Source organism: Carassius carassius, chromosome 37 (assembly GCF_963082965.1).
Source record: "Carassius carassius chromosome 37, fCarCar2.1, whole genome shotgun sequence".
Lineage (NCBI taxonomy): Eukaryota > Metazoa > Chordata > Actinopteri > Cypriniformes > Cyprinidae > Carassius > Carassius carassius.
In genome coordinates this window covers 21042280-21066538 of record NC_081791.1, presented here as the reverse complement: position 1 = coordinate 21066538, position 24259 = coordinate 21042280, and the positions used below count along the sequence as shown (strand labels likewise).

At 35.8% G+C, this 24259-nt stretch overlaps 1 protein-coding gene across 1 annotated transcript; it reads right to left on the bottom strand.

The window, feature by feature from the left end:
• Positions 1–1756: 1756 nt before the first annotated feature.
• On the bottom strand, positions 1757–20035 carry LOC132118355 (PAN2-PAN3 deadenylation complex catalytic subunit PAN2-like). Its single transcript, XM_059528151.1, has 26 exons — positions 19939–20035; positions 16694–16988; positions 15008–15177; positions 14675–14795; positions 13691–13768; positions 12934–13204; positions 11797–12142; positions 10666–10762; positions 10319–10438; positions 10004–10123; positions 9566–9694; positions 9263–9462; positions 9030–9178; positions 8845–8951; positions 8227–8325; positions 7903–7985; positions 7687–7828; positions 7435–7572; positions 5726–5785; positions 5529–5619; positions 5037–5194; positions 4568–4711; positions 4087–4266; positions 3915–4008; positions 2840–3031; positions 1757–2318 (listed from the first exon to the last, which is right to left on the bottom strand). The coding sequence occupies exons 2-26, from the start codon at positions 16973–16975 to the stop codon at positions 2284–2286; spliced, it is 3606 nt and encodes a 1201-aa protein (XP_059384134.1). The 5' UTR covers positions 16976–16988; positions 19939–20035; the 3' UTR covers positions 1757–2283.
• Between the last annotated feature and the right edge of the window lie 4224 nt (positions 20036–24259).

Genomic DNA, 24259 nt, shown 5'->3' with positions numbered 1-24259 from the left:
GTTTTTGCTTTGAGTATATGTAATGAGTTATGCTTTTCTAACATTGTTTCCATTTCAAATGGATCCAGTGGAGCGTTTTAATTTCCACCATGCAATTGTACGTGCGAAATAACATCCGGTGAAGTCCCGTGAAAAACTGATGTAACTTAACAAAGAGGAATCAGAACAAGAGACATTATTTGTTTATGAAAGTTCTTTAAATTGTTATATTACTACTGTTGGTAACTGCTCATTGAAGAAGTTCGGTAAGCGTAAATAATGTATTTATAATAGATATGATAGAACCTAAAATAATACATAAAAAATATGTATAATTAAATTGTATAATATTACTTTAAACACATATTTTAACACACACACACACACACACACACACACATATATATATATAGAGAGAGAGAGAGAGAGAGAGAGGTTGGATAATGAAAATTTAAAATTGTAAAATAGTTTTAAAATACTTCTACAAAATAATAATATTTTGTTAATGAATGTAATTAATGAATTCAATTCATTATGTTTATATACTGTAAATGTAGCATTTATTTAACAAAATAAAACAGCTGTCACTTTTTCAGTGGAAACTATATATATAAAATTATTGCATTAAACAAAGAATTTGAAAGCTAAGTTACAGTACATGCATATTGTTGTCTTATATAATAATATACGCATTCCTCACATCTAGTTTTCACCCTGTTATAAAACTACTAACAACAACAAACTCAGTACTTTTGAGTAGAAATAATGGTGTTGATATTTTCTTGCTCAGAAAATAATAGTCCTTATTCTAGAAATACACTTAAAAAGGTTCAATAAAATATACAAGACTGAAGAGCTTTTAGGTAAACAGAGAACTATATTGTGCTGTAATGTGCAATGTTTGCTATCATTTTATGGAAAAGTACAGAGTTGTAAAATACATGTTGCTAGCAAAGATAATACAGATTACAACAAAATGGATAAATGTTTGTATATGCTTTAGACCGAGAGAGTTATACTTGATAGTAAAGAATCTATGCATTGTTTAATCAGTAGGACAGAAATAACACATCATTGTTGTCAACTCAAGAGTGTCATGGCTTAAAATATTTCCATCACTTACAGTTCCCCACCAGCCAAGCAAACTGGAGCTAAATTTAAAAAGAGGGTCTGTCTAACAACTCTGACCAATGTGTCAAACATGGAATTGTAATTGAAGATCATAAGAAGTATGATCACGTATATCATAAAAAGTTTACTTATAATAAATGTTTACTAAAACATCAAAAGTTTTTCAACTGCTGATTTAAAAAAAAAAAAAAAAACGAATTCAGATCCTTTCATTTATAAGTTGTCCGAGTTTGACTCTTTCATTGGAGAAGAGCCAAATCAAGAGAATGATTCACTCCTAAATCAAATATCAATATCACTTTTCATCAAATATGCGGTACACAAGAGAGATATCCAGCTAAAGGCAGAGTATAACCAGAAAATATATGAATTACATATATAAATTTTTATTCATTTTTATGATTTGTTTTTATTTAATGCATGCTTGTTGTTTTTATAATGTTCTCTTAAAATAGCATTTTATTGTTTAAAAGTTTCAGTGGCATATCTGAGTCTTTGAGAATATACCTTACCTAAAGAGTGAACATTCTTTTTACTTTGAGCCTACACTAGTTCTCAGTATTTTCAAATAACATTTTCCCTGATGCTATTGAATTTGCTGAAATAATCCACCCAGTTGAAATGAGCTTTAAAATAGACTAAAAGGTTTATCCAAAAGCCTTTATTCAGCTGCCACATTATGAAAGTGTACATCACATTACAATATAGAAAATAACACAGTAAATCCATTGACTGCTCAAGTAATATTCTCTGCGCAATAAGTCAGGTTCTGTATAAGTGCAGTTTTTGACCCAACATAAATACCTTGGTGAAAAAGCCACCGTGGTGTCACGAGCAAACAAACATTTGGTTAATGAGTTTCAACTTTTTTTTTTCTTGTTCCTTACTTCTTAATACCACTTACAGGCTACTCAAAGCAGCAGAGAAAACCCTGACATGATGAAATGTTTTAACATTTTTGTTTTGATTCCAGCCGTTTTTTTCATAACAAAACAGACATTTCTAACACAGAATAACAAGCCTTATTTCAGCTTGGCCATCTACAGATAATGACATACTCATTAAGAGGTGTCATTTGGCTCAAGAGCTGTTAGAGGAGAACTGAAAGGCTGTGCAAGAAATGACTGCTGAACTGGCATCTGTTTGGCAGGAATATAACCAACACGGGTCTAATCATAACCCCATCACAGAGGGAAACACAGCTGTACCTGCAAAGAGATAAGAGCATCGAAAGTTCTTCAAAACAAAATTATTGAATCACCCTGAGGCCATCCAAGATGAGTTTGATGGACTGGAGTCGTATGGATCACTTGTGGATTATTGTGATGTTTTTATCCGCTGTTGGAACTCATTCTGACGGCACCCATTCACTGCAGATGATCCAGCAAGTGATGCGATGCTAAACTTTATGCAAACCTTTTCTGATGAAGAAATAAACTCATCTACACCTCGGATGGCCTGAGGGTAAGTACATTTTCAACCAATCTACTGACAGCCTTGTTTATGGCTAATAGTATATAAAATGAGTGTGCATTTCATTATATGACAATTGACAAACCTATATCGCTCAACTGTGAATGTGTTGCAAAACTTAAAAAAACAACAACAACCACTAAAAATACTGTATTATAACTTATTTAATACATTTTGTATACAGACATAAATATCCAATATATATTACATAAAATAATCTCACTGCCTTTTCAGTGATTCATATTTTTTGGGCTACCTTGACCATCTGCAGAGTCAATGTCCGGCACTTTCCAGTCTAGCTTGCGTCCTTTCTCATAGAGAGCCTTGAGAACCTTCCGGAACTCTTCTTGTCCTCCGTTATGACTCAGCTCTAAGTACTTCCTGTACAACTGTAGGGCAGTCCGTGCATCTTCGATACTGTCATGAGTTTCGCTCTGAATGTTCAGATCTGAACAAATGTGCAAATAGCCATAAAACACTGATATATAGAAAATGACTTATGAGGTCAAGAGATAAGGGAAAGTTTCTGGGTCATTCTGTTAACTCAACCAGAGGTCCCTGGCTCAAATTTTTGATTTTGCTAATATTTTTTCAGAAGACGAACATACATGCATAGTGATGAAAGTCAAAATATTAAATGTCATGGATGAATATTTACAGAGTAGTACACTATTTTGTAGAGGGGGGTCAAAATGGCAAATTTCACCAGAGATTCAGAGCCAAGTTACAAGAGGGTCAAAATGACTTCAGAAAGATGGCAGCATCATAATGTTTTTTTTACACAGAGATTGGTAGGTCTGTTAGTAAAATCTGTAGACTTTAGCAATCAATGTTTCATTATGTGCCAATGGTGACCATTAAAAAATGGGGAAACAGCACTTTTAATGTTTTTTTTATCCAAAGTTTGCAGGTAACTGTAACTCAAGATGTATTAAATATATCTTGATGCCATTTTAGATATTGGGTCTTAAAAAGTTTTAAAATGGTCACCATTTGGCACATAATGTAACAAATATTGTCCACAGATTTTACTAACAGACTTACCAATCTGTGTGTAAAAATAACATTATGATGCTGCCATCTTTTTGAAGTCATTTTGACCTCCTTGTAACTTGGCTCTGAATCTCTGGTCTCTGAATCTCCTCTACAAAATAGTGGACTACTCAGTAAAAATTCACCCATGTCATTAAATATTTTTGCTTTCATCGCCTATACATGTCTGTCTGTCTTCAGAATTTTTTTTTTTTTTTGCAAAATCACAAATTTGAGCCGGGGAAGTTTTTGAAATTTGGTTGATTTGACACGGAATGACCCTTATGCAAGAAACCTACCGAGAAAGTACCATGCAAGGAAACGCAGAGAAATCATTCGTTTCCTAGGCATGTGGAAGAGGTAGACGGTGTCAATCACCTGTTCTTTTGGGACCTAAAAATGTGAGGGGTTACAATTTAAACACTTCAGCAATAGCTAAATAAAACATTAACTCACAAAAATTCAACTCACCATCAAGTTTATGACCCGAAAATCTTTCTGTAACCCGTGGCCGACAAAGCGAACGCCGGTGTCGATAAGAAATCGCAATTTCAAATATGTGGATTTCAGAGTAGTCAAATGTTTCGAGGAAATCTTTGCATCCAGGTCTCCAGGTTTGATACCAGAGTACTGGGTCAGGTAGTCCACCACCTGTACATCCAAAGAGGTTAAATAAGTAAGAAGCAGAAAGGTTTTTTCCAACATTTTGACAAAAACACAAAGTATGGAAATCACTAGTACAGTAATAGTTAATCCCTGTGATTCACCTTACAGTTAAATGATTCAAATAGATTCACTGTCACAAGTGAAACTAACAAATAACACATCTCACCTGACAAGGCACAAAAGTTTAGTTCTCACTTTATGAGGTCATTAAAAGGTCCTGAAAATTTCAAAAGGTAATTTCCCTATTATGTAAGTTACATTTAGAACAATTCTACTGATTTATGACCTGTTCCTGTGTTGATATGTAATCATCAATGAACGGCACTCCCTCATTGGGTCCCTGGCCTCTCACGCATGTGATACGAGCAACAGACATCTGACTGGGTTTAATGGTGGACTTGGTCCCATCACTGCGCAGTTCTGCCTCTTCCTGTTCAAGCAGCAACACACAAAAGCATTCAATATTTGGGATGTTTGTTTAGATTCTAACACCATGCAAGCTACCTCTGCTATATTCATGGCGAGAACGAGGTTAGTTAAGTTAAATTAAGTTTTTAAATTTGAGCTTAGATAACAATTCTAAACCTAAATCTGGCCTTACTTCATTAAAAATCTTTCTATAAAAGTCAACAGAAAACTAAAGAGTTCTGACAGACTTTAAACTATTACAATCCATCAAAGTATGCTTCAAAGGTGGGTAGGAGAAAAAAAAAAAAAGGCAGTAATTCTAGAACATTAAAGTGTTTCCCACTGACCTGGTTGAGCGTGACAAATTCTGCATCCAATCCAACAAGGTCTGCAGCCTGCGGCATCTCGCTCACCATTAGAGGTATGAAGGTGGCGTGACTCTTTCTCTGTTTCCGTGCCAGCGAGGCTTCGGTCAGCAGAACGCTGGCATCAATAGGGTTATTAACTAGGAGGAAATGGAGAAGATGCAGGAATAATAATGCTCATCAAGGCTGCATTTCTTTGATCAAAATTACAGTAATGTTGTGAAATATTAAGATTTGACAAGAAATCATTCTAATATGCTAATTTGATGCTCAAGAAACATTTCTTACCATTTTCAGTGTTGAAAATAGTTTTGCTGCTTAAAATTTTTGTGGAAACCAAGGTGTTTTTTTTTCAAAAAATTATTTGATAAATAGAGTTGAAAAGAAAAGCTTTTTTTTTTTGTAACATATATCAATTTATTCAGATTTTTATCAATTTAATGCATCTCTGTAAAAAAACAAATGATCACATACTTCGCAAATCATACTTGGGATGGGAGTTCCTCTTGACGTAGTAAAGTACAGCAGGAACCTTCCAGTTCACATCAAACTGAGCTGATTCTGCCTAACAGAGACATATTGCAACACAATTCAGGGTCACATATGGGGTACACATGGGGTCTTTTCATAACAGGAAAAATTAGAATTTTCCTGATGCATGCCATTTTTACCTTGTCAATGGGCTCAATCAGAAAATCATTGAACAGATACCACTGTTGGTGTGTTACTCCCTGAAAGCAAGACAGAAAACACAGTTTGTCGCTTATGTCCAACATATTATCAAAAATCTAGAAAGTACAGTCGTGGCCAAAAGTTTTGAGAATTACATAAATATTGGAAATTGGAAAAGTTGCTGCTTAAGTTTTTATAATAGCAATTTGCATATACTCCAGAATGTTATGAAGAGTGATCAGATGAATTGCATAGTCCTTCTTTGCCATGAAAATTAACTTAATCCCAAAAAAACCTTTCCACTGCATTTCATTGCTGTCATTAAAGGACCTGCTGAGATCATTTCAGTAATCGTCTTGTTAACTCAGGTGAGAATGTTGACGAGCACAAGGCTGGAGATCATTATGTCAGGCTGATTGGGTTAGAATGGCAGACTTGAAATGTTAAAAGGAGGGTGATGCTTGAAATCATTGTTCTTCCATTGTTAACCATGGTGACCTGCAAAGAAACGCGTGCAGCCATCATTGCGTTGCATAAAAATGGCTTCACAGGCAAGGATATTGTGGCTACTAAGATTGCACCTAAATCAACAATTTATAGGATCATCAAGAACTTCAAGGAAAGAGGTTCAATTCTTGTAAAGAAGGCTTCAGGGCGTCCAAGAAAGTCCAGCAAGCGCCAGGATCGTCTCCTAAAGAGGATTCAGCTGCGGGATCGGAGTGTCACCAGTGCAGAGCTTGCTCAGGAATGGCAGCAGGCAGGTGTGAGCGCATCTGCACGCACAGTGAGGCCAAGACTTTTGGAAGATGGCCTGGTGTCAAGAAGGGCAGCAAAGAAGCCACTTCTCTCCAAAAAAAAAAACATCAGGGACAGATTGATCTTCTGCAGAAAGTATAGTGAATGGACTGCTGAGGACTGGGGCAAAGTCATATTCTCCGATGAAGCCCCTTTCCGATTGTTTGGGGCATCTGGAAAAAGACTTGTCCGGAGAAGAAAAGGTGAGCGCTACCATCAGTCCTGTGTCATGCCAACAGTAAAGCATCCTGACACCATTCATGTGTGGGGTTGCTTCTCATCCAAGGGAGTGGGCTCACTCACAATTCGGCCCAAAAACACAGCCATGAATAAAGAATGGTACCAAAACACCCTCCAACAGCAACTTCTTCCAACAATCCAACAACAGTTTGGTGAAGAACAATGCATTTTCCAGCACGATGGAGCACCGTGCCATAAGGCAAAAGTGATAACTAAGTGGCTCGGGAACCAGAATGTTGAAATTTTGGGTCCATGGCCTGGAAATTCCCCAGATCTTAATCCCATTGAGAACTTGTGGTCAATCCTCAAGAGGCGGGTGGACAAACAAAAACCCACCAGTTCTGACAAACTCCAAGAAGTGATTATGAAAGAATGGTTTGCTATCAGTCAGGATTTGGCTCAGAAGTTGATTGAGAGCATGCCCAGTCGAATTGCAGAGGTCCTGAAAAAGAAGGGCCAACACTGCAAATACTGACTCTTTGCATAAATGTCATGTAATTGTCGATAAAAGCCTTTGAAACGTATGAAGTGCTTGTAATTATATTTCAGTACATCACAGAAACAACTGAAACAAAGATCTAAAAGCAGTTTAGCAGCAAACTTTTTGAAAACTAATATTTATGTAATTCTCAAAACTTTTGGCCACGACTGTACTTTAAAGATTCGCTCATACCTCTTTCCTTTGATGGTAGGTCTCGCCCACTTTGATATGTACTACCAGGTTTCCTCCGGTCCGAGCATCCTGGATATGAGAAACAGTGACGACCAGGTCATAGACAGATGCTCCTTCTGCCTCTTCACTTTCAATCAGCTAAGAGAAGAAACAAGACACATTTAATTTGAGCAAAGTCATCTTTCCCAAGTATTACAATCTTGATGTGGTTAAGGAAGTTCACCCTTTGTAACAGTTAAAATGTGTCCTCACCTCCTCTCCCTCAGACAGGCTGCTAACCTCCAGGCCCTGAGTCTTACTGATGCACATCTTCAGACTGAGAGGGATCCACACGTGCCTCATGTCCTCCACTTCAGTGTCAAAGGTCAAGCCCTCCACGCTGCACAGCTCTTCCCTTATATATGTATATGATTATATTAAATAAAAAAAACATATAGACAGATGCGTTTTGACAATCAGCACACTTACTCTAAACACCATTCTGTCGGTAAAGGCTCTTTGGGTTTGGGAGGTTCAGCTGCTTCTTTCTTTAGAGCTTTGTCGTATGCATACTGTGAACAAAAATAAAAATAAATGAATGGAAAATGTAAATAAATCAGTGTGCCTAGAGTGTCACACATCAATAACATACAGATCAGCTGAATGACAGAAAAATATCATATAACAAAGCCATCTTTAATGAATCCAAATGGCTGTTTAAAGCATTAGAGGATATTTAGGGGTGGATTTATGGCTGAATTCTGTAAATGCATGACTATATAATCTGGCAACAAGAGGGGATATAGGACTAACCTCAGTCTGTGCTTTCCAGAACTCTGCCTCCTTAACGCTGTTCACCTCACAGTTGATCACCAGAACATCAGGCAGACAGCGAATGTTCCTGGTCTGTACCTAAAAATATTGAAATATTTAGTATTTTTGTGCTTCTACACTTCTGGTTTCTTACCAAATCTTGGAAAGTTTTTAAAGTATGTCTCTTCTGCTCACCAATGCAGCATTTACTTGCTTTACCGGTAATATTGTGAAATCTTATTACAATTAATTTTTATTAAAGTTTTTTTATTTTGATACATGATACAAGTCAGTATCACATGATCCTTCAGAAATCATTCCAATACACTGTTTTGGTATTCAATGAATATCTATTATTATTATCCATGTTAAAAATTCATGGTAAACAGCCTTTATTTGATTTTAAATCACTATTAAAAACATATCTTTGGGCAACAATTGGGTTGTATTAATTTCTGCTATAGAAATAAATGAGAAAGAAAGAAAGAAATAGCCTTTGACTGAATGCATCCTGGCTGAAAAAAGTATTAATTTCTTTCAAAATAAAAATCTGACCCCTATATTTTTTTTAGCGTTTTGAACATGTTTATATAGATACATAAGCATGTAAGAACTTACTGTTGGCTGGTATTTCTCACAGTTGTCACACCAGGCCTGTGTGCTTTGCTCCAGACATATACTCTTCTTTAGGATTTCTGCAAAGTCATATTCCTCTATCGTCTTATCTGTCAAAAATCAAAGAGATCATTTAATGAATTTACTAAGTTTATAAAAGAAGAAAGTGAATGTTTGGTGGTTCTGACCTAGAGAGCTCTGCTCAGGGTAGTGCATGGTAAACAGCAGAGTCAAGGAGGAGCGAACTGTCTCCTTTCCACAGCGACACAAACTGCTGTTCTCCACTTCACAGCCAAACAACCGGCCAATCACAGACTCCCCCGAGGAACCCAGTGTGCTGCCGTGGAGACAAAATCTAAATTGTTCTCAACTTCATTCTTGTGTAAATTATAGCATTGAATTCAAGAATGATGCTCCACACCTGCTGCTGGCTCCTCGGTATGCCTGCGGCCCTTCCTGCTCCAGTGTTTCCTGATGCAACTGTGCAAGAATGAAACGGTTCCAGCTCTGGATGAGACGGCCTAGACGGGCTTTCCCTGTCTGTTCATCAGAGTCAGCCAGGATCAAACCTAAAGCAGACGCCTCCGGGATTGTCCGGAAAGCTCGGAGAAAATTACTGGCCTGTTAAGAAAACAAACAAGTGCTTAGTCTATTTGCATATGCTATGCATGGCTGACAGCTCAGCTGGGGATGAATTCTGACTGAACTGAAAGTGTTAGTGAACCTGGCAGGGGTCTCCTCTACTCAAGTCCAGCATGTGAAAAAGGAATCCCAGCTCACAGGCCAAACAGAACTCCTTCTGACACAAATGATTCTGTACCAGGCACCTGACTGGCTCCAGGAAGTACAGCACCTGCCACAGCACACACAGAATTAACTATTAACACAATTCCAGAGAAATGGAACATCCAAAGTGAAAGTTGTGCATTCCCAAAATTCCGTAGAGAGCATAAAAAATTCCAAGGACTATTTAGAGGAATCGGCATGGTGACATTTGGGAAGTTATTTTTAGATTCCTGAGGCAAATATAAGGCAATTACATTTTAATGTGTATAATTATGAATCAGAATAAATATGTCACCATCTAATAAATGTAATATTATTATACATAATATGTTCAGTATAAAACTGCAGTAAAAATGGTTTGTGTGTGTATTTTCACCTGGATCATGCAGTTGCAGTAAGCGTTGGGTATGTGAGGCTCCAAACCAGCAAACAAAGTCTGGTTGTAGTGCTTAAAATCAAAGTCTTCCAGTCCCAGTTTGGAATATTTAATGGTGACCTGAAATAAACACGTGCCACATAATCAGAACCCAGTATCTCAGCTGTCTTCAATTGTTCTAATAACAATACTTTTAACATTATCTCATCTAAAAAGAACCTGCGTGCCAACATTTGTAATGGACAAAATAGCTTGAGGAGTACATAATTATCACCAAAGATCCTAGGATTTTGCACAACAATGGCTGATCACTACCTTCCTGTATTTCCTTGGAACCATGCAAAGATGCGGCTCCTCATCTCGACCAATAGGAGATTCCGGGACCTGATTATAGCTGTCATACTCAAGCCCGGTGTCTTTAATCTTATAAGGAACCTGGCAAAAACAGATTAATAGCATAAAGAAATTACTGGTTGGACATCATAGCTGCACTGAAATGATTGACACATTGTCAAAAAACATACCAGAGATACTAGATCAGCTACGTTACTGTAAGATAGGACTTCACTCTTACAGCGTATAGAAAGTCTTTGTCTTGAAAGTTGTATACTATTTTTACACATTTACTGATGGCTGGAACCATTGAAATCTGTTGAGTTTACCTGGTTTCTGGGACGGGTTCTAGGATTGGGGGCGTATCCAATAAAGCCCACGGTTTTCATAGTCCTGAGAATCTCTGGATCTACTGGAGGAGCCCGTCTGATAGTGAAAAGAGCACTTTACATTAACTAATCTCCATATAACATGTCATTTGTTAAGGGAATTTATATCAGAACTGTGTAAATGAAATTAGTGTGAATAAAAAAGTGAGAGCTACCAAATATGTTTTTGCTAAAATTTAAACAATAGATCCAGGTCTATGAGAATGGATCATGACCTTGCCTGAGACATACTGCAGGGGGCAGTATTACACAGTAACACTCAAATACAGTACAGGGGATGTGCAGAATACCATCCTACCCTAATACTCCATGATTTTCAGCAAAATATGCAAATGTATGTATGTATGAGTGCATAGAATACCCAAATGACCTACTAAATTTGCAGCACAAATTTTTGAAAATTTTCTCTCTTTTTTTGACTCAAAATGTGGTTGGATTACCAATGTAAAAAAAATGTATAATGTTTGAACATAATTGAATTAAAAATGTAGCCTGAGTTTACATTTGCTATGATCAAAACCTAAATTAATAGGTGTACAACAAAATAAATGTAATAATACATAAAAGAAAAATAGCACTTGTATCTCAATGTATCTTCAAGCACTACATCTTTTACTTATTATTTTAAAATATTGACATGCACAGTTGTTCAAAAGCTTGATGTCAGAATGATACATGATGCATTCAATTGATCAAAAGTGACAGTAAAGAATTTACATTGCTTCATAATATATTTTATTTCAAATAAATGCTGTTTGTTTTTAGTCATCAAATCCAAAAATATGAATCAGCAAAACTGTTTTCAATGTTAATATTAATATTAAATAAAAATAAATGTTTCTTGAGCATATTCATTGTAATATTAAAACAGTAAAGACTGGAATAATGGCTGCTGAAATTTTCAGCTTTGCCATTACAGGATTAAACTATATTAAAATAAAAATCAACAATATTTCACAATATTACAGTTTTAGTTTATTTTGATCAAATAAATGCAGCTTTTGTGAGACTTCTTTCAAAAGCATTAAAATATCTTACTGACCCTAGTGTATATACGAGGTGTAGTCATACCTGGGGCTGGGCATGATAAAGGAGGTGGGCCAATCAGAGAGCAGGGGCTCTGTACTGGTGAGGGACATGGGTAGAAGAGACAGAGGCATGAGCTCATGGTTCCAGTCCAGCTGGGGCAGGGAGTCCACCAGGCAGGGCAGAGCTAACTCAGTCTCCCTGGAGTAACTGTTAAAGGACACCTCTGGGGCGCTGGACCACAGGTGCACACAGCCACCAGAGTCCCCAAAGGAGAGTGCCTGTTTGCTGGAGGACACTTCAAAGCTCATCAGCAGCTGCCCCACAGTGTTGACGTGGAAGATATCAGCCAGATTGGCCAGGCCGGTGGGCTCGCAGAACTGACACTGACCTACAGACACAAAGACACAGACTCACACACCAGGATCTCAGTGACAAAAAAATTATCACAAATATTTTTGTAAAATGTTAGATTTTTTTTTTTTTTTTTACTATTACTAATTAGCAAAGTTATGTTGTAGATATGCATATATAAAAACTAAAAAAAAACAACAACCAAAAAATTAACAGTAACAATGCGTATTTCAAATCAGACATCTGATTCAACTTCTAACTCAAGAGCAAGACCCAATTTTTTATTTTATTTTTTAGAATGTACATTTTTAATTTAATTTGCAATCTTTTATTATTTTTTATTTACAATAGAATTAACAAATAATTAATTTCGATAATGTGCAGCATGATTAGTTCATGTGACCCTCCGACTGAAACTGTGGACAACATGACAACCACCAAGGAGGAAACAAAAGTAAGGTGGGACTTTTGAATGCTGAAAAACTGCAATAACATCAGTATGCTTCAGAAGAAAAGAACTAGATTAAACGTGAGGCTGGGAACAACAATGGTAATCCAAAGAAGAACACTACTGGATGATTAAAATATTTTGCAAGTTACAAACAAAAATCCCCCAACATTTCTTCAACATATCAGGGACAGTTGGCAGATTGCACTTGGGTGTGGCAACCACACCAATACCATCCCGTGTATTTTTCATAGTATTTTATTCTGTGAATTACCATTAAAGTTCTCCTTTTATTGAACATGAATATGTATATATATAGAAAGTTAGGTAAAAGCCACCAGTACTACCACCTTCGTGACATACTCGTCCATGCATCATACCTGTCTGTGAGATGATAGCCAGACGGGAGGTGTATGTGGGGATAAAGCGGAGGAAAAGGGGATCCACGTGGACCTGCAGTGGGGTGATGGCCCTCATCATGCGCAGATCGTACACCATGAGGAACCGGTCGCATGACATTCCATTCAGGCCGCGGCTCGAGAAGCCACACGCTGCCAACAGGTTACCGTTTACGTCGAAATCAGACAGACTGCCAGAGAACGCGTCAAACTCGTATTCCATTTTAAATGTGCGTAGATCACGCAGAGACACCTATGACAAATAATTGACACAAATGACAGTGAAGAGATCAAATGAATAATGATTACTATATATTTTACTACATACTGCAGAGATAGATGAATGCATTTGAAAAATTATTTCATTATCCATAAATATGTGCCAGAAAATAAGGTTAATTATCTATTTTATAGGCTATATGTTTAGATATAGTATATGAACCACCATATAAGTTGTTATGGTGAGACAGATGGATCCATGCTCTTCCACTTAATTTTGTGGACAAGCTGAAAATTCCAACTACTAAATGGTCTGAGCTGATCAGCCTGTGAGAAAATTAGGAATGTGTGAAAAAGCCCTGTGTATTCTACCTGTGCTTACAGCTAAAGTGTAGGCAGCATGTTCCCACATTAGCTCAGAACAAAACTTTTCATAAACAACATCCCTCTATTCTGTAGGAAAAGCAAAAGGAGGAAACAATTTGTTCCACATCCATTTTTGCTTTACTCCTTCACTCACCTTGCCAGATGTGTGACCACAAAAGAAGAAGCAGTTGGACTGTCTCATGATGGCGACTCCAGGCACCTCAACAGTGAACTAGAGTGAGAGTGGAAATGAAATGTCAGGAAAGAGCTCTGACTATTTTAATACTGAAAAGTCCTCTAATCTATTATAGATAAGAGTAAAATTCCCATTAAGATATATCCCACAAAAGCCATACATGAAGATAATAAAATAAAATGAGAAAACTTTTTTTCTATATATACTTATATATATTAGTGCTGTAAAATGATTAATTGCATACAAAATCAAAGTTTTTGTTTATATGTGTGTGTTCTGTGTACACTCAAAAAAATGCTGGTTTGTTTCAACCCAACTTTGGGTCAAATATGGACTAACCCAGCTGTTGGGTTAAATTTTGTTTTTAACCCAAACGTAGGGTTAGTCCATATTTAACCCAAAGTTGGGTTTAAACAACCCAGCATTTTTTAGTGTGTATATTTATTATGTATATATAAATACACGCACATTCAGTACATATTTTGAAAATATTTACATGTATTTACTCATCTATATTTATATTCATATAATTTATATTATAAATAAATATATTGAATATATAAACAACCTATTTTTGTGAAATATATACATGCATGTGTGTGTATTTATATATACATAATAAAAATACACAGCACACATACATATATTATGTAAACTAAATATTTTATTTTGGATCCGATTAATCGTGATTAATCATTTGAAAACATTTTATATATAGAATTTCAATTTTTTTAAATAATTCCATTCATTTACATATTTAATCATCTTTAAAAATCATTAAATTAAGGAAAAAAATATTAATTTGATAAAGCTGAACTATAAAATGTACATTTAATATTTTACCTTTGTTCTTTTATTTTGAAAATGTTCATTAATAAATGCTATATAAAGCAGGTACAGTTTGTTTTAAAGAATTCCTGAAGTAGTGTTGCATCGTCCTACTTTTTGTGTTTCCTGTACTGTTGTGAGGTCCAATTCAGTCACAAAGTTCTGCAGACCCCCCATTAATAATGTGTTATTATCGGTCAGAATCAAACTGTGCATGTCAGCACCCTCCTCCGTTCTGAAAAAATAAATAAAAATGAATGAATGAACACCCACACATAGGCATACATAAGCAAATAAAACCTTTTATTACAGTATTTGCAGGATATGCCTGTGTTCAGCATGACATTATGCTTTGAGGGCTTCAGACAAAGGAGTGCTAGTATGGACATGATACCTAAATTTACATCTTCAAATAATCATTATAGTATATGTGGGTGTGCAACTCACGTATAATCAAACATAATTAAACCTCCTCGCGTGAGGCATTTGAGGTTGTTTTTGGTCAGAAACAGCACCCCTGTGTCCATACTCTGGATGTGGCGAATATCATCGGTCATGTGCACCTGGAAAGAGGAGTAGCGGCCCATTGTGGGACCAAAGAAGGAACTTGCATGTCCCTGTAATGAAACAGAGGAAAGAACAAACACACACCCAGGTCAGAAATGAGACTCATGCTTGTGAATAAAATGACATCACCTCTTTGATGTGGAAGTACATTAGAGATAATGCGTTTGATGGCTATCCAAACCACAGATGAATTTTTGGAACGAGATTAAACTTTAGCCTTAAATGTCCCAACTTCAGCAGAAACCAATCATGCAGATTTTTTGGTGAAAACATTTGCCAGGTATACGGATTCATTTTACAGCTCAGCATATTATTTGAGAAGATGATTTAGGCTACACTCCTGGTCAAATGTTTGCAATAATAATTCCTGTACTTCAACATCCCTTCCTGCTTTAGCTTTATTGCCCATTTGTATTTCATTGTGTACTCAATGCCCAGTCATAGCAAATACCCTCTAGATCAGGCTTCAATTTAGATTATGTTTTGGTTTCAAAGACTTCTCCATTCAGCCCTATATGCAAGAATCACCTTTTCCTTCCAGCTCAACTGGACTCAGTCTTCAGTCAGTGGCACCAGTCGGGTCTTGTCAAATTAAGTGTATCTTTTTATTGATAAAGTTTTTGGCCCATTATCAACACTCTCCTCCAAATACAATCTGCCAGATCACACTTGTTTATATATATATATTTTAATTCATCATCTAATCCAAAACCATTCAACTTGAAATCAAGTAAACCATCTTTAGTTTCACTCTGGCTTAGTGATGAGATGCTGTTTTTGAAATTGGAGAAAATGTAATATTCTCTTAGAGGATCCTCCAAACATTTTTATTCAGGATAGACTCCAGTGATTACATTTTTTGAAAAGGGCATAACTGTTCCCTCAAACTAAAATGAATAGTGAAATAAAAATGCCTGTGTAATATCAAAACTTCATTTACAATTTAAAATAAGTATGTTCTATTTGAATACATTTTGAAGTGCACTTTATTTCTGTGATGGTAAAGATTAATTCTCCATTACTCCAGTGTCACATGATCCTTTAGAAATCATTCTAATATGCTAATTTGCTGCTAAAAAAAACATTTTTTTAAAGAAAAACTGAATATTTTTATTCAGCAAGGGCACATTCAATTGATTAAATATGATAAAGATAATATTAAAAATATTTATATTTCAAATAAACAGTTCTTTTTAACTTTCTATTAATCAAAGAATCCAAAAAATATATATCACTGTTTCACAAAAATACAGAGCAAAAACAAACTGTTGGCAGTATTAATAATAAGAACCATTATTATTAATTGAGCCCCAATAAAAATTAAGCACCAAATCAGCATGACACTAGAGTAAGGGCTGCTGAAAATTCAGCTTTTATTACATAGGAATAAAGATCTTAACATGTTAAATTAATTATTACGATTTTAAATTGTAGTTATATTCCACAATATAAGTATTTTCACAGCTTTTGTAAGCATAAAAGACCTCTTTGAAAACATGAAAAAAACTGTATTATTCCAAACTTTTGACTGTTAGCATAAATGCAGCAATAAATGTGTCACTTCACCCGGTGGTTCCCCATCCACAGCAGCTCTTCCTGCAGATCGAAATGTGTTGCCGTCACAGGGATCCCAACTTCAGCAGCCACGCTGTGCAGCTCCGAGTACATGCCCTCCAATATGTGCATGGATTCAGGAACAGCCAGCGCATCGGGGTCGAGGTCCACGCCCTGCAGCAGTGCTGGGTCGAGCCGCGGGTCCCTTGAAGAGTCCAGACCGGGCTCCAGGCCGCCATGCAGGCCAGGCGTGTACTCGCCCAAACCCGGGTCCAGACCCTCAAAGTTCATCATGAGGATGGTGGTGCTGGGTTAGAAGGATAGGAAAAGGGGTCAAGGGTTCCTTTTGTGTCCCTTAAAAATATATATGACTTTAAAAAAAATAGTTGTGTTGCGTTTTTCTGTGTATATAATACAGGTATTGTTCTTAAAACATTTAAAACGTCAAACAAACTAACAAATATATATATATATATATATATATATATATATATATATATATATATATATATATATATATATATATATATATATACACACACACACACACACATAATATATATTTATATATATATATAGTGCCCTCCATAACTATTGGAACAGTAAAGACAAAATTGTTCTGTTTGCTGTGGAGTCAAGAAATCTGTAAATATGTTTAAAATATGAATATGAGACAAAACAACAGAATGTCACATTTTATTATTCGGTGATTCAACATAAAGATGTTTTACCAGATATTCATCTCCCTATCTGATGTGAGCATAAGTATTGGAACAGTTGCCTCACAGGTCTATTCTTCAGTGCCCGGTTGCATGAAACTCCTTAAGCTAAGAAATCCCTTAGATATAAGGTTAAGGGTACCCTTAGTGAAACTTGGGTTGCAAGAAAAAACCCTAAGGGTTTCTTTAAGGAACTTAAGGCTGTTATTAAGTTTTCCCCTTAATTATCTAAGTGTTCCCTTAAGTGTTGCTACAAAGTCCTTAGTGACCATTTCACCTTAATAAATTTAAGGGACCAAAACAGCTCCCTTAAGTCAACTTAAACTCAAAATACTATGGCTGATTTAGTGTTAATTGAAGAGGAGGAAATACCAAGGCGTGTTTTTAATGATCGTAATAATCCCTTGGAGACGATGAATGGTTGATGAAAGGCTGAAAAGTATTATTATTATTATTATAACCACTTACGAAAACAATAATTGCCTTTTCGTCCTCTGTCCAGTTTGATTTACGTTTTTTTGTTTTCTGTTATGTTTGTACTCTCCATAGCAAAAATATATTAATACAAATGTGATTTTAGCAAAGGTTTGGCTTTGTGGTTCGTTATGTTCCGTTTACTGTTAGAGGTAGTAACTATAGCAACTGCGGCGATCTTTGCCGTATGTTGTCAGAAACTACTGTGAAACACTTAGTATAAACACTTAGGTAAGGGTGACAGTTAAGAGGTTTCTTGCAACGCTCTTAATGAAATCCCTTACCTCAGGGATTTTTTCTCCCTCAGGGAAACCCTCACTTAAGGAGTTTCATGCAACCGGGCACATTAAAAGCAGGGAATGTGTCGTATCAGAGATATCCGTTGCTTTTGCATTCTGAGTCTTGCATTCGATGATGACACACACAAACCAGGATGTAGACTAGGAAGCCGACTCTGAAAGAAAAGCAAGCAGCTTGGATGCTAAAATTAAAGAGGAAGTCAATTAGAACTATAGGAAAAACAAAGGGCATGGAGAAGTCAAGAGTTTGGAAACTACCGGCAACATCAGCAACCAACGATGACCTGATCAGTTGAGAAAAACAACAGTAATTAATGACAGACAAATCATAAAAACTGTGAAAATTAACCCTAAAATACATGTCTGTAAAATCACCAACAACCTCCAGAGAGCTGGGGTGATGCTCTGTCAATTTACAGTCCCCAGGAGAATTTGACACAGAATTACAGAAGCTACACAGCAAGATGCAAACCTCTGATCAGCCCCAAAAATAGAAAGGCAAGATTCTTCACAAATGTGAGCCAGTAGAGTTATGGAATTGAGTTGATGGACCGATGAGACAAAGATTAACCTTTATCTAAGTGATTGGAAACCAAAAGTGTGGAGAAAAAAGGGAACTGCAAATGATCCCGAGCATACAGCCTCATCTGTAAAGCTCGGTGGAGGTGGTGTCATGGCATGGACATGCATGACTGTCTCTAGAACAGGACCTCTTCATTTCAATGATGACTTAATGTATGATGGCAGTAGCAGAATAAATTTGGAAGGGTACAAAATCATCTTGTCTACCAATATTCAAGAAAATGCCACCAAACTCATTAGAAAGCACTTCATATTGGATAAGGACAATGACCCAAAACACCCTGCCAGTTCAGTCAAGGACTTTATCAGGGCAAAGATTGCCCAAATCAATCTCCAGATTTAAATCTGATTGAACATTAATTTCACCATCTGAAGAGAAGGCTAAAGACAGAAACTCCCCAAAACAAGAGAAAGTTGGAATTGGCTGAATTAAAGGCTGGAGAAAAGCAATTCAAAGCATAAGACCAAGAGTCTTGTGATGTCTATGGGTTGCAGACTCACTGCTCTGATTGCATTCAAGGGATCTGCAACTAAATATTAGCTTTTAATCTTTTACATCTGCCTTAAATTAAACTTTACCTATACTTATGCTCACATCAAATAGTGGGATGAACTCTAAAAGTGCTGTCCTTTTTATCTGGTAAAACATGTATGTGTCGAAAGACCTAATAATAAAATGTGTCATTCTGTAGTTTTGTCACATATTCATCTTTTAATCACATTTGTAAATGTCTTGACTCCAAAGCAGAGAAAGCTATTTTGTCTTTACTGTTCCAATACATATAAGGAGGGCACTGTATATATACATATACATATATATATATATATATGTGTGTGTGTGTGTGTGTGTGTACAGTTTGTTTGTTTGATGTTATATATATATATAACAATAAAATAAAATTGAGCTGTTGCACACTTCGTGGATAAAAGGGATGTTATTAAATCAAAGTATGTGACTGTTTTCCGGTATTCTACCGCAGTCCATTCAAATAATTGTTATAACGTAATCTTTTAAAATATGCGTGCAAAAATACATCCGAATAAAAGAGAAAAGTTATTACATTTCTGTGCATGGCACGTCTGACATCTTTACTCAGTATTTCATTTCGTTTATTAAGTTATTTCAACAAACTAGCAGGAAGGGACTTGTGAACTGTAAATATTTAACGGGATAAAACCATACCTCTAAAATACGGTTATCCTCGGATCCATATGCTCGTACTACTCGCTTCCTTCAAAACAATAACAAGCGCGCACTTCCGGGTTAGATCGAACTGCATCCGGAATCATCATCGGTGCTTTAAGATTGTTTGAAATGAAAATATTATCTATCTATCTATCTATCTATCTATCTATCTATCTATCTATCTATCTATCTATCTCAAAACAGAAATTATATAATTATGTGACTTGCATGATGTGTTGGCTCCAAAATACAAAGGCTCTTGTTAATACATCTCAGTCTCAAATATGTCAAATAATAACACAAACAAATCATAAACCTTAAACATTTCCCTGGCATGTCAAATGAATGTATGGAAAAGTTTTCAAAGCTTAAATATGGTAGGTTTAGGCTATTTATTGATGAGCCGGTCTGTACGTTAAGACAGATTGAAGACAAACATGATCAGAAGCTATAAAAAGTCAACAGGAACTTATAGGATCAGTCATGTTTACATCACTACAAGCAGACAGCTGTCTTCAGGAAAGAAGAAATTTTGTGTTTGCTGTATGCACAGTTTGTGGACATAGTCTCACTTCCTCCCATTATAATAAATAAAAACTCTCAAATGAGGGAACTATCTCATTCAGGATTCTAAGAAATGTGGTTAGGGTTACAGCATTGGAAGTTCTATCATTTCAGTTATAATGGATGAATTGTTTTGTTATGTAGTAATGTCAATGAATTGGTGAAACATTTGTGAATAGGAAGACCTGCCGAGGAGATTTACCACCTTAAATTCTAATGAATCTTATATGTGCTTGGTCGAGGTGGAAGAAAATTCCTGTAACTAAATGCAGTTCTAAGTTAAAGCTGATTTTTGTCAGCAAACTTGAGGTACACTCCAAAAATACCTTGACTCCATGTGAAACTCATATCTCTAGTTTATTTCGATCACTCCATCAACCAATCAATAAAAAATACATAAATAAGTACAATGAATAAATACATATATAAATAGCTGAAGTCAAAATGTATATAACAAATAGCATGGGTCAGTATTAGGTCTATTTATTAAGTTTACTCATACATCATCAGACTTCCTCTATCACTTTTCTTGTGCCCTCTTTCAGTACAGCACCTCAGTGGACTGGTTGATGGCAATTATTTTAAATTTCAAACTAATAATATTTGTTAGAATATTTTCAAGATAATTCCACTCATATGTGACCTTACACCACAATCAGTATCAGTACCGTAGGAAAAACATTCTACACCAGTGTCAGAAATACAATAAACAAATGAAATGTAAAAATGTAATTTATGTAAATTGTAAAATCTAAATATAAAACGTACACACACAAACAAAAAATTCTATATGTGTGTGTGTACTTGTTTATGTTACATTGTGGGGACCAAATGTCTTCACAAGGATCGTGAAACCTGACATTTTTGACATTATGGGGACCGGCCTGCAGTCCCCATGAGGAAAAACAGTTATTGAAAATAGTATATGATGTTTATCTGAAAGTGTAACAAAACAAACAGGTTTTCTGTTATGGGTAGGTTTAGGGTTAGAGGATGCTGCTCAAGCATATGTTCATTTTTTTTTTTTATGTACATTTGTATTTATTAATTTCTTTATTGCATTGGAATGTAAAACCTATATATAATTGAATATGATCAAAATTAATTTGAGTATTTTTTTTTTACATTTTATTTACATTTTTGTATATTCAATTATTTAAAAATGTTTAAAATGAAATAAAATTTAAAATAATATGTTTGGATATAATCCAACATTTATTTTTGGCCCATAGCCATAACATACATTTGTTATTTGTGGATATAGGTACCTTAAAAAGGATACTTCTCCAAAAAATGAAAATTCTCCCAATAATATAAACCATCACTTATTTATTAATTGTCAACTTTTGGGTGAATATCCACTTGCATTGTATGGACACAGAGACTGATTGTTTTTCTAAAAATCTTTATCAGAAGAAAATAAAGTCATAAATCATTTTCTTTCTTTCTTTCTTTTTCTTTTTTTTTGGGGGGGGGGGGGGTGTTGGGGTTAGACTATTGCTTTAATACCCCCAAACCACAACTGATCCCATAATTAGCTGCAATAGGACTTAGCACCCTGATTTAAACAATTTAAAAGACATTAATTTTATTAAAGGTCATGGAGCTAATCATTAAAAAATATATATTATTATTTGATCTCATCAAGGTATTAAGTATTATGTAGAGCATCTTGAAGAACAATAATTTTTTTTAATGAAATCGAAACTCAAAGTAACTACTTAATTAGGCTCTCTAAGTCTCTGGCCTGCCTACCTGTCAGGGGAAATCCTAATGACTCACCGCCGTATTCAAAAGGATGCGATCCAGCCACTACAAGCAATTTGCCTTCTAAGCACTGCAGAAGAAAGGATACACTGTAACAGATTCTACAGGACATTTTGAATGGCTTCGTCATTATTATTGATATTTTGCGTGGCGTTTTCGGCGCTGTCAGCCGCCAGTGGAGCTCCATCGCGCTTAGCTGAGGTGAACTTCTCCAAGTGTAAAGCGCTGTCCATCAAACTCAATGCGATGGCGAGAGATTTATACAACACGGTACGTACATTAAGAATGATATATTAATTTTATAACTTATCTTCATTTCTTTTAAGATTTAGTCTTCAGTCACCTTCTTGAGTTCTTTATAAAAACAATAACGCATTTTATGTTCAATGCAGGTTGAGTCTCCAAAAATTTCAAGTATCATTGATGAACCTCCAGTGTCTATAAGACCGATTGACACATGTGACCCACTGAGCCTCCAAAGCAACAAAGAGGTAGGCTAAATAACGGAATAATTCAGATGCATGTTTTTATAGTAACAATTTCCTCATTTCTCTTGTAGATCAGCTGTTAGGCTAGTGTGAAGCCATATTTAATTTTTGACAGGAATAAGAATATTTGTACTGCTACTTAAAAACATTCAAATTGTTCACCTAATTAAGTTTTCAAGAGAAAACAGAAAAAAAATTGTAAACTTTTAGACAGTGTGAGCCATTGTAGTTGTAGCATCCCTCACAGTCACATAAAATTCAGTATGGCATCTATCCTGACTAAGGTCTTCACAGAAGAGTGTTTACTTTATCAAATGTTGTAATTTGTCCCTATGTGTCTTGCATTTCAGACTTGTCAATCAAGAATTGTTCTCGCTCTGAAAAACTACACCAGAATCTTCCACAAGAATGGCGTGTTTAAGAATTCAGCTTGCAGTAAGTGGAGAGAGAGTGCCAGCAAGATCGCAGACGTTACCGGAGACCTGCTGCGCACGCTTAAGGTAGGCCTATGTCTGTTTTTATTCAAAATCTTTGCTATTGTTGTTTATGTACTTCCTTTTGATATAATGTCTGGACACCTGCCACCAGCAAGGGGCACAAAGCTGTTCCCACATCCTTATCTGTTATCCTCCTGGAAAGTTTCGTATGTAAATTATTGCTGCATCGGTTTCTCTAGTAAACACTTTTAATTCCATTATTGTTCTTCTTGATGATCAGGAACCAGTGTTGGACCATCCTTTGACTGCAGTGGACTGGTATGACAACGCTCTGTGCCGGGACAGCGTGGAAAGGCTCTACTCTTTTTCTATCATATCTGCACGCGTCTTCTCATTTCTGGCGTCCAAAGAAGCTTCTAAAGTTGAGATGAAACAGTGTTAGATTGAGAGGAAAGAGACAGATACATGTCAGTTGGGATCATGTTGGTCAAAACCTTCAAATAGCTTTCGCTGCATCATCAGAGGTTCTCCTGTGTTATAATAACATGGATTTAATAACATCTTGCGTTAACATTAAGAGTTCATGCTTGACATGAGGTGAAATATTTATAGAACTATTTATTGTGTTCTTATTTATTTCTATATTTATTGTACAATTTTATTATAATGTGTAACATGTTTTTAAATAATTTGCAAAGAAGTATGTAATTTATAGCTAATAAATATATCAAGAAGTTTTCTATTGTCTTCATTCATGTGTATTGTTTGTTAAGGGGACAAAGAAATTAACTAAAGAACTAACATGTAGGCAAATTACTTTTACTAGTACTAGTATACTCTCAACAAGGAAATGACATAGCGAATGTGCTCAAATTTCCCAGTCTGGTCACCAGCTCTCTGTAAAAAGAGAGGGAAGATGTGATTTCCATAAACATTCATGCTATGTTTTACGGCGGTATAAAGCTTCCTGCAAAATATGTCCCAAACTCAGAGACTCTGTCACCACTTAGTTCTCTCAGGAACATGTGTATATTGTCCTGCCAAGAATTAAGTCATACCTAC